This window comes from Vanellus vanellus (assembly GCF_965231255.1).
Source record: "Vanellus vanellus genome assembly, chromosome: 11".
Lineage (NCBI taxonomy): Eukaryota > Metazoa > Chordata > Aves > Charadriiformes > Charadriidae > Vanellus > Vanellus vanellus.
Genome location: NC_138916.1, coordinates 1,933,556 through 1,952,703, shown reverse-complemented (window position 1 = coordinate 1,952,703; position 19,148 = coordinate 1,933,556). Strand labels below are relative to the sequence as shown.

Sequence of the window (19,148 nt, the reverse complement as noted above, 5' to 3'; positions counted from 1 at the left end):
CAATTTTGGCACAGAAACATCAATCTTGAAAGAGACAAAAGAGCAAGAAAGGGCAAGAAAGAAATGTGACAAAAAACGGCTTAAATGGCAAAAACAGGGATTAAAAAGAGAGTTTTGAACTGTAGGCGTAGCCAGGCACTCAGGTAGATTATCTGGCTTGCTTTCCAAAAATCTCCAGAGTTGGAGATTGCGAAACCTTCTCAGCAAGAGGGATTTGGTCCTGTCTTGGAGCACAGTCAGCCTCAAAGACAACCTGTGGCAGCACATTCCCGAATTTTCTTTTGCTCAGGTTTCTAGGATATTTGGACACCTTTAGATAGAATAACTTAACCATGTGGACCATCAGCCTTTTCAGGCGTCTCCTGCCCAATGTTCAGGCTTCAAGACGAGCTGTTACACTATCTCAACAGGTAAGAGAAGACAGTAGATGTCCCATTAAAGGGATGTCGCCTGTTGAGGTTTGGTAGGAATTCACCTTCTCCTTAGAAATTTCAGGCTCTGAGGAACAGCAGATCAGCAGGACGGGCTCTGGTCTCTGCATATTTGCTTTGCATTCAACTTCAGAGTAAAAAGATCCTCAGGACACCTTTTAGCTGAGCATCTGGGCTGTTACTAAATAGGAAAATGATAAATGTGGGGAGCGGGGGATATGCTATTGCTTCTTCCTATTCTGTTACAAACCATAGTTTAAACTTCTTTCTTTTTAGAGAATGTTTTTTTGCAATATTTTTTTTCCACTGCAGAAATCTCAGGGTAAAGCAATATACTATTTTTTCCCACGTTCAGGTGAGCACTGCGATGTTTCCAATCTCACTGCAGCGATTTCAAGACAGTTAAAAAAATTGCTTGGCTGTTTTCATGTCAAATTCGAGCTTATCAAGTCTTTAAATATCTGTGGTTTACTGACTTGAAAGGTGTTTTGTTGTCTACAAAAATTGTCTTCTGTCTTCCTAAATGCTTGGTTACAAAACATTTCCACTTTGGGGAAGATAACATCTTCAAATATCTGTTTCTGTAACCCTGCATGATAACTTCCTTGGCTTTTTATTCAATATAAATTACTCTAAAACTACCTCTATCAAAGGATATAGGATCGATAGCCAACAAAGCCTCCCCATTTTTCCAAGCACACTGCTTCTGTCCGGGTGTTCTGCCCATGCAAGCAAATGGGTTGTCCCGTGCCCGGCTGAGAGCTTAGTAATATTTTGGACACGGGCGGCTGGTCCCCCCCCATCCCAGCAACCTCTTCCTTATCACCGTTTGCTTACTGGCTGGGACAACATGTCCCTAACACAACGTGCATGTGTGGGAGGGGAATTAGTAGGCTTGAGCAAACAGCGTTACTCATACGGGTGATGAGTCTGCGGCGGAGAGGTAGAACTTCGTAGACGATGGGTATGTCGGCATCCTTGGCACCCCTGTATGCTCAGCATGTGCCATGACACGTACATGCTCCTCCTCGCTATAGTCAATGCTAAGCTATGGCTGTGCTAATTGCCTTTTGGTGAAGAGCCAGGTAGAAATGTCTTTTGGTTTTTTTTTTTTTTTTCCCCCATGTGCTGCTTTAGGTATCACTCGGAAGAGCCCGCGGACACCGCTCTCAGATCTCCAAGGGGTCAATACCATCAACGAGAGGACGCAGCGGTAAGTCTCTTGTTTTTACATTGGCAGGGCAAGGAAATCTGGCATGAGAGAGCACTGTCTGTTGTTATAAATGACTGTATTAATGTTTCTCCCGGCTTGCTTATTCATTTTGCCTTCTCTTCGTTCTTTCTCTGCTATGTGATCATATCGAAATATCTTTACCTGACTTAACGGCAGGCGGGGAAAGCAACTTTCCTCCATCAAAGGGCGGCAATTGTAGGTGGTGTGGCGTACAAGGTGGTAAGAAGCTTGCAAAAAAAATTAATGAATGTGCTGATATCAAGGAAATAAAAATTTACCAAGTATTTTTCTGGAATGAAAAACCCAATTATGTGTTTGAGTGCAGAACTGCACAAAAGCCATGTGTTAGCGGCTCTAGGCAGTGCCAAGTGTGGAGGACCTGGGAAGTTATGGGGCTTGAGATGGTACCGTGTCAAATGTTCACTTTTTTTTGAGGGAAAGAAGCATGTTAACTTCAAAAAGGTTAAATTTTTACAGGTTTTATATACAGTTTTATATTTTTAATCCTTTCTTGAAGGTTCTGTCCATTCAACTACTTAATGAGACCTTTTTGTTTGAGAGTCGGTTCTGCAGATCTATGCCTCTTCTGCAAAAGGTTTCCCAAATCCATTTCAGAATTAAGTTGCTTGTGGAGCAAAATGTCTTTTTTTCCCAGGGAAATCTGGGTGCTGATCCTCCTCCTTTTCTCCAGCTGCTCTTGTGCTATCCCTCTGCAGACACCTCATTGTCCAAATACCATCTCTAAAGGGGTGTAGTGCCTTTCTGCTTTGCTCTGAGCAGACGTGTGTGTGCTGGGGAAAGATATGATCAAAGCACACTCGGCTCCTAAAATGATTGCTTGGAGCTGCAGACATCCAGGTGTAACTTCATAGCTGATCTGAGTTTCACAAGAAATCCAAAACAAGTCAAGAGAAATTTGAGACTGTCTCCTGAAACACGTCCATCAAATCCTCTGTGATGGCTCTTGCATCTCAGTGGGCTTCCCTTCCACACAAAATAAAATATCCTCCAAATATATTATTAAACCTCATTTTTTTTACTGGCTTTAATGCCAAATGGCCAAAACAGAAATTAGACACACGTTATTCCTTTTTTTTCTAGGGGAACAAAAGTGACTTTTATCGTCTGGCTTTGTTCACCACATGCCCTCTGAGTGCCATCAAGACTAGAATATCCCTCTTGCCCTGAAATTCTTCCTTTTGAGAGTGGTGGTAGCACCCTGCTGAAGGAGAACTGAATATTCTTATAGCATTACAAGTTGGCTTATTTTCAGCGGTCGGAAAGGATGTGATTTCCATAAAATTGTTGGATTGAATGCATAAATTTGTGCCGCATCTTGGGTTTGGACAGAAATCCAGCTTGCGTGAGCGATCTCACCCTGTCGTGGGAAGGTGATGCAACCGTGGTTGTCCTTACATCTGTCTCTCCCACCCCTCCTTTTCTCTCTCCTCATGCTGTAGCTGCTACAGCTCTAATCTGTCGGTTTACGATGATAGTAGGTACATGGTAGCGTTTGAGGCAGAGCAGGTTGGTGTCTCCAGAGGTGACGTTCACTGTTTCTAGCATCTCTGGTTGCGCAGGTTTCCCTAAATGTGATGTAACGTGAAACTTTGTCCCTGTGGAGATCTTCACATGTAGATAAGAGTTCTGCAGTTTCTCTAGAGGCCTTCAAATCTGAATGTTGGCACATGAAGAACATCTGTGAAGTGGGATGGGGCTTTTTTTCCACCGTACGGCTCCAGCTTTGGAGGCATGTTGGTGCGGCAGCTTGGGCTGCTGGTATTTTCATAGCCCAAAACATCTTGATTATCCCAGTGAGGGGCTGCTGTAAAGGCAGGGAAACTCCTCCTGTCCCAAGCAACGAGGGGGATGTATTTATTTACTGTGGAGTTCAGCCTGTGGTCAGCTCTATTTATTTGGCTTAACCCAAGCCAGCATAGCAGACAAGTTGCCTTGGCAGACAGGATCACAGGCAGCAGCTACTGTCTTTTCTTTCCATCATCCTCAGCAGTTGCATCCTAACAACAGCGTCAGGACAGACAGTTTATTCCCTTTACTGATATATTTGCAGAAAGCAAATTTTGAAGCTGCCCTTACTCCGGTGTTCTTCCTGGTGTGGTGCCTCAGCAGCACGGTCCGTGATCTTTGCTTCTCTTGGGCGTCATCAATGATGGGTCCCCAAATGTCTTCTGTGCCCCTCCCTTCTGAAAGCACAAACCGGGTCTCTCATAAGATCTCCATCGTGCGCTTTTGGAGTAGGCAGGTGATTTTGTTACCTTTCATTGCAGATGATTTTGATCTGAAGAGTCATATCACACTTGATAAATGTTGGCATTTCAGTTAAATTGCGCTTGTCGAGCAAGTAGGGGTAAATACAGGGGTGAAGGTAACATGTACAGAAGAGAGATTTACTTTAACAGCTTCCCAGCAGATAGACTGGCAAGTGATTTACGGAGCTAAATTAAACAGGAATTTGCTTTCAAAGCCATCTCATGATCATGCGGTCGCTGATAAGTCTGCGTTGTACATCCAACCCACAGGATAGCCCGGGGCTTACTTCTAAAAGCAAATTTGAGGCATGACATCACGCAGGAAGTCATTGTTGGAGGCTTTAGCGAGCCAAGCGCTCTCCTCTGATCTCAGAAGAAAGCGGATGGGTGGTTTGCACATGCTGGGGGCGGGGGGAACCAGGCTTCAGCAGAGCGTTGGGAAGCCAGCGTGCCTTGCAAGTGCCTTCACCGGTCATCGAGTAATGAAAGCCATGCCATCGCTAACCAAAACCGCTCGGGCTGTCTGTCTTCCTGCTGGTTTATGTTCATTGATGAAACTTGTTTTATGTGCAGTGATGTCTAAGCGGCGTGCGGGAGAGCAGGTGTTGATCAGTCTGGCTTGAAACAGTTGGTAGAGCTTGGTGAGATAATTGACCTCCCAAATACCAAACTAGCTGTGTTGGTCACCATATGCATGTATCCATCCTAAAGTGTCCGTAATAAACAGAGCTGTTGTTTTATCTCTCTCTCTTTTTTTTTTTTTTTTTTTTTTTTAAAACCACATGGGAATTTCTAGGGTTTTCTGTTCTCTAGTCCTGCTCTAGTCCATATATCCACAGCTGGTCTCAAGCCTGAGAGTGCATTGAGGTCAGTCAGGATTAATGATGGGTTGTAGATCCTGAAAGTGGCCGTTGAGGTTTAGTGGTACCCATCAAGCAATGATTTTTTTTTTTTTTTTTTTTCCTGCAAATAGGAGGTTTTTGATGGACGGGGCCTTAGCTGTAAAGAGAAAAGATGGACAGGAGAGATCACCTGGATATTGAAACTTCTCGCTGGCCTTCCTTGAAAGGAATAGGCTGCTTAAAAAAAAGCAGGTCCTGGAGCGCTCAGCCAGGGGTTTACTTTGCTGTGATTCATCCTTTCTTTTAATAGTGGTGCATGTCAAAATGCTGATTTAATGGGGCTAGGAAGGAATTTGAAAAGCGCTGCGGCAAGGCAGCAAGGCGACTTGTACTCCAGCGTCACGTTCCTCCAAGGATCTGGCTCCAGGCTTTGAGCTGCCTGAATGAGCAACTTTACATGCTTTATTTTTTAATTTCCATGTGGCACTTGGTATTTGCCTTCCTCCAAATCAAGATTTTAAGGCAAAGGGCTGCTTTGTTGCTAGACCTCAGAAGCGACCGGTGCTGGAGGCCTCATTTAAACCACCGTGTCCTTCAGCATCCTCATGACCAGAAGACTGGTGCTGCATTGAGTGTCCTCCTATTTCTTTTCCTCCTCTCTGAGATGCGTGGGGGGATGTTGCAGACCCCAAATCCTTCCTTAGATCACCTTTATTTCATATGATGGTTTCTGTAAGGCCGATAGAGAATTTAAAATTTAAAAAAAAAAAACAAACCAAACCAAAACAAAACAAAACCACCCAAAACCCACCACCAAACTAAAAGTGCTGCAGTTGGGTGCAGCCCAGGAGAGGCTTTGCGTATTTCCAGAAACCATCGCAAAGCTCCTCAAACTCTGGAAATTATTTATCCTGACGGGAAGTTTTGTCAAGTGCCCATTTCTCGTCCTCCAAAAGAGGATTTTGGTTCCTCTCACCCTTCCCTCCAGTCCTTCTGCAGCCAGGTGAGCATTTCTGGAGACCAAAACAGCTCTGCTCCACAGCAGAGAGGATCAAATTGGGCGAGTGATTTGTGATTGGTAAGTGAATGATTCTGAGCTGACCCATCAGTCCAGCTGGGGCTGACGTCCTTCGTTTGTGGCAAATAATTAGTTTATTGCAAATGATATTTGCTTTTTCTTTTCCCGATGAAACGATTGCATGAATTAGAGGAGACAGTCGGCACCAGCATCGTCTGAAGTTGTGACTATTAATGATGGCAAGGCTGATAGCAGAGGCTATAGTCTCACATCATTTGGACCACTGGGGTAGCTACAGACCCAAGCCTTCCGACTGGGAGAACTGGGAGCTGTTGTTCTCCTGCTGATAATTTGATCCTTTTATGAGTATTTGATTTTTGAAAGGTGCTTAGTTAGCTGATCACTTCATGTGGTGTCTGGCATCGGGAACTCATCCCATGGGAGCGAATGAACGGTGAAATGAATAAATCGGTGACTCTCACTTTCTACGGATGGATTATTTTGTGATCTTATTTTGTCGCAGAACCAGTTTGGTTTTTCTTATATCTTCCTAACACTGTGCGGTGTTTGGTGTTACAGCGATGCCTACGCGGTTGGCTGGAACGGCCGGATGGGGATGCGGCACAGCAGGCTCGCCAGCCCCAGCACCTTCCTAGACAAAGACGGAATATTCGTCAACGCGACCAACAGCAAGCTGCTGGAGAGGGCCCACGGCATCCTCATGTCAGTATAAAAGGAAGGGATTTTGGCTTCACTCCTGGAGCATAACGAGCAGCATGGGTAGTTAGAGGAATGTAAATAGCCAGAATAAAAAATAATCAGGGTTTCAAGTACACTTGGAGACATTTCATAGTTGGGTCAAAGCGACCCCAGTGTGTTTTACACGTCTGATTTATTTAACTCTTATCATTCATTTGTAATGACAGATGCAGGGAAGAGAGAAAAGGAATGAATCTGCTGGTCAAACCAGTCTCAAGATATGTCAGTGATGTAATGCAGTCACATTTTTTAACGTGATATCAAAGTTTCCATTACAAATTAGGTGGGGAAATGATGTCGATGATTCACACTGCAGCCTCATCAGAAGGTTCAGAGAACATCGCTGGGGTGGCAGGAGTCAGCGTAGGGTATGAGAACGCAGGAGGGTGGTCAGCTGTTTTGCGACACCGCTCCCTCGCTCTACCAAAATTACCAGCATCCCCATCATTTCCAGTGGAACAATTCCCTTTAATTGGATACCTTCCTCTCAGATCCGTGCCACTAAATTTGTAAAACTCGTTTGCAGCATGCAGAAGCAGCCTAATTTCAGTGCAGGTTATAGGAGGCAGCTGCTAAAGGGGTTTTGGAAGGGCTTGTTTCATAAACTCCTCCATTCTGCAATTGCACGCGTGGATTAACCTGAGCCATTTATTATCTCCCCAGGCGAAATAAGAACTTCAAAGCCAAACCCAATCTCCCAAAGGTGAGCAAGAAGCAGCATTTTTACCTTGCTGGTCCGTAAGTTAAGACTGCAGGTACAGTGATGAGGTGGTGATGGGCGTGAGGAAGACCACTTGTGCCTACATCAAGACCTCGGTCAACTCAGCTCTGTTCAGGACTTTTTAATTTATATAAAAGCAAAGGATTTCAGCCCTTATTTGTGCTGGGAGAGTGCTGTATGAGCACTTGCATTCTCCTTTCTTGGACCTTCTCTGGCTCCTTTTTTCCAACTCCTGGGAAGGAGTACATACGTGCCGGTGAAATTTGATAATTAAATCTCTAAACTAAAATGAGCGGGTAGGTTATGCAAGTGGGCTGGTACCCCAGAGCAGAGCTGCGTTTCAAGCCATCCCTCGGTGTTTCCTGTTGAGATTAAGTAGGGTGGTCACCCTATGGAAGCCCTCCAGGGGGTATAAAGAGGGATATAGCAGATAGCATGGCGATAAGATCTAATTATTCTTATGTTTATCTCTCTTCTACAGCACATGCTGGACGTGAAGTCCCTCAAGCACCTAACCAACCTGACGCTGCACGACCGCATTACCAAATCTCTCCTCCATCTCCATAAGAAGAAAAAACCGCCCAGCATCAGCGCCCAGTTCCAGGTAATTCTTTGCCTGTGATACAGAGAGGTGAATTAAAAGCAAATACTTGCTCCACGTCCCCAGGGTGCCTGGGAGGACACTGCCAGGCACAGTCCTGTCCCATCCTCACCACCGTTTAGGACACGAATTCAGCTGAGGACGTGGCCTGGCTAAGCTGGGAGACACCTTGCAGCTATCTGAAGGGCGTAAATGGAGAGAAACAAGAGTGATGGTGGATGTTGTGGGTGATGATGCGGTGGAGCAAGATGGGATGTGAGGATGAGCTGCAGAGCAGAGATTTTGGTGCATCCCTGTCCTCTGGTACCTCGCTTCCCAAGCCGTCGCATCATGGCGCTTTCTCTGACAAATCCAGAAACCACAAAATTCCAAAATGACATTTTTACAGTCTTTTTACTTGCGTTTGGCATCTGCGATTCAATCTGTTTTCAAGTCAGCCAGAATGTGAATTTTAATAGGGCCGGAAAGGTCAAAATATTGCTGCATTACCTCCAGGCGGGCAGAGGAGGGATCGATACAGCATTTGTTGTGTTGCCGGCGCTGTGCGCCAGCCAGCCATCCCTAGGAATAGCTACAGCACAAATAATCCTCCAATATGCGCATCAGGGCTTGGAAACTGCTATGAGACACATGCACAAGCAGGTGGTAATATTAGAAAGCAGCTTTTGAGTTAAAAATCAGTTTCTAAGCAAGTCTGGCTTGGTTTGGACTTCTAATTTTATTGTATTTTTTTGAGATGTGGGTCATCTTTAGAGAGTCTCTAGGCATAGATCTGGGTAAGATTAAGTAATTGAGTATATAAATGCACACACATGTATATAAAACTCTCTATATATGGTTTGTAGAATGCACATCTGTAGATGTATATATTAAGCTTAGTCTAGTCTAATAGTATGGTGATTAAAATACACAGAGTTTAATTCATACAATACCACAGGGGGTTGAAACGGGGATGTCTTGGGGTGAAATTCCTTCCCGAAACCTATTCCTTCTTCAAACAAAACTCTGCAAAGCCTCAGGGCGTGTGATGGAGTTTTTTATATATATTTTTACAGCGTGTACAAATAAAAGACCACTAAATGCTGTGAAGATTTCCCCCCTACCCCTCTGCAGCAAAGCAGATCATTCAAACACCCTTTCCTTACGCTTTCTGATTTGACAGCGTAGGAGCTGTATCTACAATGCATCCTTTTTTTTTATATATATAAATGAATAAGACTATATTTAAGTCGGAGGCAGCTCTGGTATGTCTGCCTGCTTCTCCTCTTAGACAAACGCTGGGCGCTCCAGTCCTAATTTCATTTAACACTTGTAAGAGAGAAGCATTTTCTCGAGACAGCAGCCTGGTGCAAGCCAGCGAGATCTCTCTTTCTTTTTTTTTTACCAAGAGCAGGCTAATGAAATTGCGGTGCGTGGAATTGGGTCACAGGCAGGAAACACAAATGTTTCCTATCTCGGGGTTTGGCGGTGGGTTGGTTTGGGGTTTTTTTTGCTGATAAATGCTGCCTGAACGCCGGGTTTGCAGCTGCTCCGTCTCCTATTGATTTTAACCGTGCCTATCCTTACGGTAATCTGTAGGTGAAATAGCTCTATTAGAGGATGCTGTAAGAGCAGCGATGGCTTTCACAGTTGAAAACTAGGCTGCCAGTACCTAAACTGCAGCACAGTGGTTTATAGCCTCCCCTTTTATCCTGCTTGCTGGTGGTACCCGAGAGAGAAGGCTGCTGCCCCGTCTCGCACAGGATGATGCTGGAATGGTTCATCGCGCCCTGAAAGACCGAATACAGGTGGCGAAAGAGTGGGTGGCTGGAAAGTTTTGCAGGCAGAGGGTTAAAGGAGCAGGGTACGCGGTTAATCTGGGGACCTCGCCTGTCCTTTACGGATTCCCGATGGCCAGGGCTTACGCCAGATGGCAGAGGGTGCCTGCACCATCTGCCGCATGCAGGATGCGGCTGGCTGCTGATGAAATGGAAAGACCCCCTCCTATGGGGCCGGCAGTCGCTGTACAATCCAATTTTCACAATTTCAAGTGTCGGGAGCACTTTGCTTGCCGGGCTTTCAGCAGGCCTTTTTGGGAAGGGGGTTGCAATCCTGTGTGTCCCCCTTCCCTCCCACTGTCCCGGTGCAAGGCACAGTGGGATGCTGCAGCATCCTTGCTGATCTATATCTCCTAATACATGCAATTATTATTTAAAAAAAAAAAAAAAAAAAAAGAGTGATTTCAGCCTACTTTTAAGAAACCCTGGAGCGTACCAGCAGAGGTCTGCCGCGTCATGGCATTCCCACTGCTCCCTGAGACGGGAACGATGGGGACATTTGCATGCAGTTAATATACGCGTAGCGCAGCTGCATCGCACGTGCGTGGGATCCATCCCTCCCTCCTCCCCAGATCCTGGATGTAGATACGTTTTCCCAAACATGAAAGGCTTCCCGTAAAGATGTCTTTAAAATGATCAGAAGGAGAAGAAAAGGCTTCCTGCAAACAGCTAATTAGGCAAAATGCTTCTTTCTAGTGTCATGCTGGTTTATTAACACGTATATGCAAAAATTTATAACTTCACTTATTCTTAATATGCAACAGAACATCTTTTACGCAACTGAGTTTTAAACGCTGTAAAAATCAGGAGTAATGAACTCCGGGACATGTTACTAATACCATGTCAGTAGTGTGCTCGGCAATTAGAGAAATTCAAAATATTTATAGGGCACGGCAATAAAAGTGCAGTCGAGGAGGCCGGCCAGCCGCAGACTGACTCAGCATGCTCTGACTGTCAGTGTGCTTTTATTCAAAGAGTTTGCACTTCGTTGCAAAAGAGTCAAAGATTTGAAAGGTGGGGGAATAACTCAGCATGACGTCCCGCTGGAGCAGTTGGGTGTAGCTACGATGCCAATATAAATTCATTTTTATGGGCTAGATTTTTAATAATGTTGCAGAAATAAGGGGAAATATAGAAGGGGAACCTGGAAGACCCTCGATTCTCAGTGATCACAACTGTGCATTTCAGCAGAGGGATACGGCCGGAAATATGCCAGCATTGAAGCTATTCTCCTCTAAAAACAACCTATGAAGTGTTCAGGGTTCACAGGCTTCAAAAATCATTGCAAATTCCAGGTGGCAAATCATTACAAATTCCAGATCTTCCCTTTGCAAAACTGTCATTAAGAAAATTCATTTTTAGTCTGGCAACAAATTTTTGACAATTAAAAATCAGGAATAAATGCTGCGTGGAGTCACTTTTGATAAAGCAAAATTTTATTTGTATTTAAAAAACATCAGTGATTGTTCGGTGGAAGGTGTAAATCCCGGTCTTGGAGCTCCCGCTCACGTCTAGAAGAGGCTTGTTGGTGTGGAGCAGAGTGTGACTTTGGGCTCCCAGTGGCTGATGTGAAAAGGTCCAACCAGGGATCTCAAAATACAATGCAGCATTGTATTTCTCTCTAGCTAATTTGTTGGGTGCAAAGACAACACCAGCCAACTTGCTTGGGCTGCGATGCTCATTTTGGGGAACGGTTTTCCATCTGCCTGGTTCACTCATCATTTACTCCAATATTTTTGTTAAGTGCTTGGATTTTCATTATTCATCATGGTCTCTTCTCCATTTCCCAACTGAAGATGTCTTCTCTGTTGCAGGCGTCGCTCAACAAGCTGATGGAGACCCTTGGCCAAGCAGAACCTTATTTTGTCAAGTGCATTCGATCGAATGCCGAAAAGGTAAATCCCATCCCATGAGCTGCTAAAAATCATCTTGGAAATATTTTTGAAATTTTTACAGGGGGTTGAAAAGAAAAGAAAGTCCCGGATCGAGTTGGATTTGGAGGATATTTGTAGATGAGCAGTGGGAAGCATGGATGGTATCTCGTGGGTGTTGGTCTTGATAAACTGCACTGGCTCTTCTTGCAATTGTAAAAACACGTGTATGAAAAATATATGGTTTTAATTTATATGAGAAATATATCAGTTTTAATAAATGAATTTGAGTCCTTTGAAGCTCCTGCCACCCATAATAGAGATTTACAGAGCCGTGAATTCACGTGTGCTATTACTGAGCCCAAAAGCTTCTTCAAAATGAAGTTTTCATAGGTGAAAGCAGATACTTTCAGAATAAGCCACATTATTCAAACTGACTCAGTGATGCATCATATTTTTGGGATTTGGCTTTAAGGATTGATTTGTCTTATGGGCTGAGGACCCTCAGTTTAAAATGAAGGTTGCAGTAGTGATGCTTTTTTGTGGATTAATCCTTCAGAGTGAAGCTTTATGCCTAGGAGATTATTTAGTTGCTCAATCTTACCCATTAGCTGTGACCCTGGGAGGGGGTTTTGTTCAGTTTAGGCGCTCCAAAACCCCTTTTTTTATAGCTTTATATATCTAGCTATTTGAAAGTCACCATCTGATGGCAACAGGATTCGACCCTGGTGGGATTAGTACAGTTCCTGGGGACCTGCCTTCCCTCCGTCCCCTAGCATTGTTGTCAACGTACACGTCATGCAGATGTGCTACATTTGCTGAATCCATTTACCCATCCTCATGCTTAAAAGCTTCAGTTAAAGGAAATATTTGCTTATCGTTGGCCTCATTTTCCTCTTCCAGCTGCCCCTGCGGTTCAACGACAGCCTGGTACTCAGGCAGCTGCGGTACACAGGGATGCTGGAGACCGTTCGCATTCGCCAGTCAGGATACAGCTGCAAATACTCCTTCCAGGTTGGGAAAAACGTTTTCAGTCTTTCGCCACCTTTAGCATCATTATAGTTGCCTGAATGTTGCTAGCTCGTTTTTTTGAACAAAGTAATGAATTTATAGCTTGTTGCAGTGGCTGACGTCTGGCATGGAGTGGTCCTCTGCTACGCTGCTCATTTCTAGCAAGTTGGTCTAGACCTAGGTGAAATTTATGAGCCCCTCTGCAGATAGCATCATGGTTTTTGAACAAAAGCAGTATTTTTTTTTTTTTGTAACATGGCCTTTCTTTTTGCAAAAAAAGGTATCCAATTTGCACACGCTCTTCTGTGCATGTTTTGAAATCACCTGGGAATGGTGTTCGCCCCATCATGACTGGGCTGGCTGTGTCCCATTGGGAGGGTGATTGGCATCCTCTAAACAGCCCAGGAGTTATCCGGCTTTTCCTGTTTTCTTCTTTTGTGTGTTTTTGCCAGGTTTTGCACACATGTCAGTCCTTTCATGCTCTGCTGGTGCTGATTTGTTTCCTGCTGGCAGCTGCTTTGGGCCAGATGTCGTGTCCTGCGCAGCAGCTGTTTAGAAAAGGAAAACCGTTTGAGTTGTTTTTTTTTTTTTCTGTGATCATGGATCCCAACCTTACTTGGGAGGATCTCTCTTCTCGTACGTCCTCCACTCTTTGAGTCCTCACAGCAGTAACTGATGGAGCATCTCGGAGATGTTTTGCAGATGCTGGTAACCCCCTTCTGTAGCAACCCTTGCTGAGGATTTGGAACATTTTTGGCTCAAGATGACCCTGTGGGTTCTGCAGAACCTCTCCTCCCACGCTGAAAGATGTTTGAATGTTGCCGAGTCCCTGCTTTGATGTGTTTCCTATCAAACCACAAATGGCAGAGGAAACTTGGTGTTCCCCGGTCCGTAAAATGCTATCTGTCCTTCTGCTCACCCAATAGAACCTGTTTTATGTGGCCAGTGGAGCAAATCCATTATTTATTGAAGAAAGGGACACAGCAGGACCCGTCTAACCAGATCGTGGTGTTTGGTTTTTTTCTCTTCTCAGGATTTTGTCAACCATTTCCATGTCCTTCTGCCACAAGGAATCAGCCCGTCTAAGCACAATATCCATGATTTCTTCCGGAAAATAAAACTCGATCCAGACAATTACCAAGTTGGAAGAACAATGGTAAACATTTATCTGCAGCTCAGACTTTAGGATACAGATAGAACATTTGCTTGCGTTTCTGTAATGATAAACTAACATCTTTATATATGTTTTTAATTCATGAAACTGTTTTTCTTCTGTTTGCCAGAAGCCAATGGCTTAAATGAAGCTTTGAATGCAAAATAGTAAGGAATATTGTCTTGTGTTAAACCATGTCACGGGTCTGGTTGTAATGAGGCGGCCTTCAAAATCTTATGTTTGTGTGTAGACATAGCTTGATAAAACAGCTCTCATTTTGCCTCCCCGGAAGGGAAAGCAGAGGCTCTGTAATTCAGACCTTGGATAGTCGCAGGCTGTAGATGAAACTGCAGAAACCTGTTTGGGGTGGCTTAACTAAAATCAGCAGCTGAACTTTATTCTGGGCACCCAGGACACAGAAACCAGCAGCATTATATCATTTTGGGGACATGGTTTAGAAGTGGTTTTGTCAGGGTAGGCTAATGGTTGGACTTGATGATCTTAAAGGTCCCTTCCAACCTCAGCAATTCTATGATTCTATGATTTGTCTTGTGGTGGCGGGAGGTTTCCATGCTAGTTTTTTTTGGGGTGTTTTTGTTTTTTGGCCAGGTTTTCGTGAAGGAGCGGGAGCGGCAGCTTCTGCAGGACCTGCTCCATCAGGAGGTGCTGCGCCGGATCACTCTGCTGCAGCGCTGGTTCCGCAGCATGCTCTGCAGGAGGCAGTTCTTGAGCTTAAGGCAAGCTGCAGTCATCATACAGGTAGGTGATTTCATTGCAAATTACAATCCACGAGTCCTGCAGATACAGCTGATGGGTAAACTCAGGTCCCCTCTCCGAGGAAGGAGCTTACAATCAAAATTTGACTCTTAGTGCCATAAGTTGGGAATGGGGGGGATACAGAGCTGGAGAGGCTGCATGAAGGCAGGTTCTCTCCCATCCCCACACAAGACCTGTTACAAGGAACTACCTGCTGTGTTTGCAGAGATTTTGGCGTAGTTACCAGAGCCGAAAGCAAGGCAAACCATCCCCGGACCCTCTTGTCCTCGGCAAAGCCGCCGTTGTTCTCCAGACCCACTGGCGCGGCTTCGTGGAGAGGCGGAGGTTCCTGCAGATGCAGTTCGCAGCCCATCTCATCCAGAGCTGCTGGCGGGAGTACGCCAAGCGGCGGCACAACGCGGCCACCAGCATCCAGGCAGCCTGGCGAGGACACCGCGCGAAGCAGTCGTACACAGCCAGCAGAAGCAAAGTCGTCTGCTTGCAGGCGGCGTGCAGAGGATATTTAGCACGACAAAGGTAACGCCATTGGCCTCGCTTAAAAAGAAAACATTTTCTGATGATGCTTACTGGGGAGGGAGGTGGTTGATGTAAATTCAGGCAGTGTTTGGACTACAGTGGCTTACAGAGGGTGGCGTCCCTTCGTAGGATCCCTGACCCTGTCCCGACCTGCCCTGATCCTTCGTTTGTCCATGCTTTCTAACAAAGGAGTTTATTTAGCTGCACATCCTACTCCTAGAATAACCAGAGCCTATTTCAGGTTGGAGCACGTAGGCAGTGGAAAGCCGAGGCCATAAATACTCACGAGGCTTTTTTTCCCCCCTTGGCAGCAGCACCAGTTTAAGTAGCCTATTTTTAACTCGGATTGCCTCACCGATCTAGTTGCTGTGCTGTCTGGCAGGGACAGGAGATACTGGAGCCAGCTGCTGCAAAGGGGAGAGGGCTTCCAACCATGCCTTGGCTTGCTGGCCACAGGGCAGGTCTTGGTTCGTTCTCCGGAGGTGCTGCCTACAAGGTGTGGAGCACCTTGACATAGGGTGGAAGATTTGGGAGCTGCAAAGAGCTCTTGGCACAGGGCGCGAGTCCCTGCTAGCTGTACCGGAGGCAGCCCGGGCAGGATGGTGAAGATGGAGAAGCCAAGGGGGTGCGATGGGTTACGCTCTTCTGGCTCTGTCAGCTTACAAACAAGCTAGACCGGGGATGGAGGCTGGAGCTGCTGCCGTCAGCACGAGAGGAGCTTTCAGGTGCGTTGGGGCAGTTCTGGAGTAGGAGAGATGGCATAAGAGGAGACAGTTGAAAACTGAACGTGCACTCGCATTGTCTTGCACCAGATGTGCAAGGAGGGTTGCTTGAGATGCCAACAGTGGTGAGGTGATGATGGTGGTGGTGATGACCTGCCACCAGTGCAGTACCTTGAAGGGACACGAGTGGGCATGCAGGAACAATATGCTGGTTTTCTGCTTTCTTGCAGGTTTCGAGCTTTGAAAGAGCAACGATTAAAAGAGATGCAGCTGGAGAATGGCCTGTCAGTTAGAGAAGAGGATGGACTGGAGGCAGATGATGCTTTGGAAATTAAGGGCTCTGACCCATCTAAGTGGGAGGATGGCTCATTTGAAGAGCGAGTGAGAGCTGTAGAGGAACATAAATTGCTGATGGAGAATAATCGGGTGAATCACATGGACCCACTGGATACTTCTGCGAATTTATTGTACAAAAGGCACGAGAGAGCCAGTAGCCAGAGCGGGATGGACACTGAAGAGGAGGTTGTTGTGAGAGAGAGACCCAAGTCGCTGGAGGATCTCAACCAGAAAAAAGTGGTTCGTGCAAAAAGAGAAAGCCGGAGGATGCGTGAACTGGAACAGGCAAAATTTAGCTTGGAGCTGCTCAAGGTCCGGTCCACTGGTGGGCTGTCACCTTCAGAAGAGCGGCGGTGGTCCACCGAGATTGTATCTGAGGCACTTCATTCCCCTCAGGGAACCCCAGAGAGCGAAAGCTCTCAAGGGAGCTTTGAGATGTTAAGCTGTGAAGATACCCCAAGTAAACTCGTTTCCTTAGTTTTAGATGAGCAAGATGCACAGTCGTTTTCCACTGACTCTGTGCCTAGCAGTCCCCAGGCTCATCTGCAGGAGAAGTCTTTCTGTGCAGCAGATGTGAACAGCAATTTACCCAGTTGCAGAAGGATTCCTTCAGACTTGGAGCTACCTGATAACCTCACCGTGAAGGAGCGTGTGGTCTGTGACCCCCAGAATGTTATATGCAAGGCGCATCCAAGAGAAACTTTCCTTTCCAGCAACCTACCTACTTTCTACGTTCCACCACAAGACAATGTGAAGGTGAAGCTGATGGAGAATAACCTGAGGAACAAAGTAGTGGAAAGAGAGGAGAGGACAGTCACATTCTCTGAGGTCAGGAAGGACTCTGAGCCAGACCAGGGCAGAGCTGTGGGAGGGGAGGAAGATAAGTCCTCTAGCAAGAGAGAGGAACGTGGTACAGTGACTGCAACACAGGCTCATTCTCCAGACTCTGTCATCCAGAGACTGGAAAAGCTCAACGTGGAGAAGGAGGAACGGCAAAAGCAGCTTCAGCTGCAAAATGAGAGGGAGATGATGGAGCAGATCCGTCAGCAGAAGGAAATTCTGGAGAGACAACGCAAAGCCTTTGAGCAGCAAGGGAGAGTGGAGGCTTTGCAGAGGGCTGAGCAGAGCAGAATGAAAGACCCATCCCTCAAACCAACTAAAAAAACAGACAGCCGGCCTCAGTCGGTCCTCATCCTGCACCCTCAGAGCAGAGGGGAGCATGGCCCTACCACAGGTGTGACTCCAACCTCCTCAGTGGACATCAAAGGTCTCACCGTTGGGACCAGAGGCAGCTCTCCAGCCCACAGTGCCCCCAAAGACAGACCTGTCAGCATGTTCATGGAGCGAAGAGACGGGCAATCGGGATCAGCGCTGGAACCCCGGTGCCATTCCAGACCAGCTCTGGACCCCAGGGACCTCCCGGGCAGCCATTTCTCGAGGACAGAGCGCCTCCGGCAACCCCGAATGCCCAACCAGGCCACCGAGGAGACAAGGGCAAGCACTATGTTCTTCACACCAAAAGACAATCCCTTCGGCCTCCAGTGAGTAAAAAGACAGTGGGCTTTCTCCGTAGGCTTTTTGAGAACAAATTCTATACAATTCTCTGTATAGAGACCATTCTATACAAATGGTCCAAAACGTTTCTGGAGACTGTATAAAAACCCTAGTGAAATGAACATGGGTTTCTTGATCTTCTAGAAAATTGTGGGCAGAGATCAGAGGAAAAGGAAAAAGAGCTGGAAATGTGATTTCTTGGTCTCTTATCTGATGGGCATTGTGTAAGCCAGGGGAGATAATCATGGGCAATAGGTGAAGTGAACTAATAGAGAGTCGACACTGTTTTCATTTACCCTAGCTGAACAGGGATAGGAGTTTATTTCTTAAGGTAAAAGACAAAGTAAAAATTCTTAGGATTTGGGGGTGATCAGAAGGCAGAAAATGTCAGGATTTTTCTTGCTTGCTGTAGAATTAAGACAGCCAGCGAAGTCGTTCAGACTGTCTTACTATTGCAGGTTAAAAACCAGCAACTCTCCAGAGGGAGTTTGGGATGTGAACATACTTTTGACAGCCTGTATATGTATTACACGTGTATGTATGTATAATTACACTGCCTAGCAGTTATTCAGCTCCGTCTCATTGTTTAAATGATTGGCTACTCTGTCACAGGGTCTGGAGACCACAGCAAGATGTCGGGACAACGTTTGCTCCCACTCTATCATGTTGCTTAAGCTGCCTTGTCTAATTTTGGAGAGATTTTGGCCATTTAGCCCTCCCTCCCCCTCCCCCCAAATCCTTCTGCACGCTTTCCAAGGCGACCAGTGAATGTTTCCTGTTGATAACTTGAGGTACCTCCAAGTGTAGTGGTCCTGTGGTTTATGTGCCGTTGTGACGGGAGGGGATTCCTGTTTCATTTTTGCAGGTTCTTTAAGTCCGGACACACGTGATGGGGAAAAGGAGCAGTCAGTAAAAAAATAGCCCCCGGTAGAGCCAGCAGCATCCTTCGTGTGTGAGCATCGTGAGGGGTTTTATTCGGAAGTGATGGTAGTAAGAGTAAGCCGAGCAAAAAGCAACTAAGTTAGATGCAAAGCGATGATGCTCTCCTTCCAAAGCAGTTCATATGAAAATCTGCAGGAGGTCCTATAGAATTGGTTTGGAAGTGGGTATTTGAGAATAGTCTTCCCCCCAGAAAAATTTCATTCCATTTCTTTTCCTGGTTCATGCACAGAACAAGCAACGGGAAAAAAAAAATTTAAAATTCCTGTAATTTACTTTTTATTCTGTGACGGAACGATCACATTTGAGAATCTCAAAGTGAAAAGGTACCATCCGTAACCACCGTGATGGGTAGAGTTGGCAGGCAGAACTTCGTATCTTCTTGTCATTTGGTCTTGAGTACTCGGGCACTTGTACGCTCCTGCGAGCCGAGCTGGCGCTGCGGGAAGACTCTTAGGAGAAGATTAAATATCTCTGTTCTGTTGTGTTTCAGCGGAGAAGCAAATCATCAATGCCTTCCCAAGGGTGAACAAGCTAGGAAGCCGTTTAAGATGCCGGGGTCTGGCAGAGGAGAGG

General features: G+C 45.9%; 1 protein-coding gene across 1 annotated transcript in view; it reads left to right on the top strand.

The window, feature by feature from the left end:
• The window catches only part of MYO9A (myosin IXA), a gene marked incomplete at its 3' end in the record, with an annotated part of 188,112 nt that overhangs the window by 147,803 nt on the left and 21,161 nt on the right, over positions 1-19,148 (top strand). Inside the window, exons 16-26 of the mRNA XM_082488802.1 lie at positions 1,569-1,644; positions 6,375-6,518; positions 7,218-7,257; positions 7,757-7,879; positions 11,508-11,588; positions 12,468-12,578; positions 13,609-13,731; positions 14,338-14,487; positions 14,711-15,021; positions 15,974-17,620; positions 19,066-19,147. Of these exons, the coding sequence (XP_082344928.1) occupies positions 1,569-1,644; positions 6,375-6,518; positions 7,218-7,257; positions 7,757-7,879; positions 11,508-11,588; positions 12,468-12,578; positions 13,609-13,731; positions 14,338-14,487; positions 14,711-15,021; positions 15,974-17,620; positions 19,066-19,147 (2,888 nt within the window). The remainder of the gene's footprint in view (positions 1-1,568; positions 1,645-6,374; positions 6,519-7,217; positions 7,258-7,756; positions 7,880-11,507; positions 11,589-12,467; positions 12,579-13,608; positions 13,732-14,337; positions 14,488-14,710; positions 15,022-15,973; positions 17,621-19,065; position 19,148) is intronic.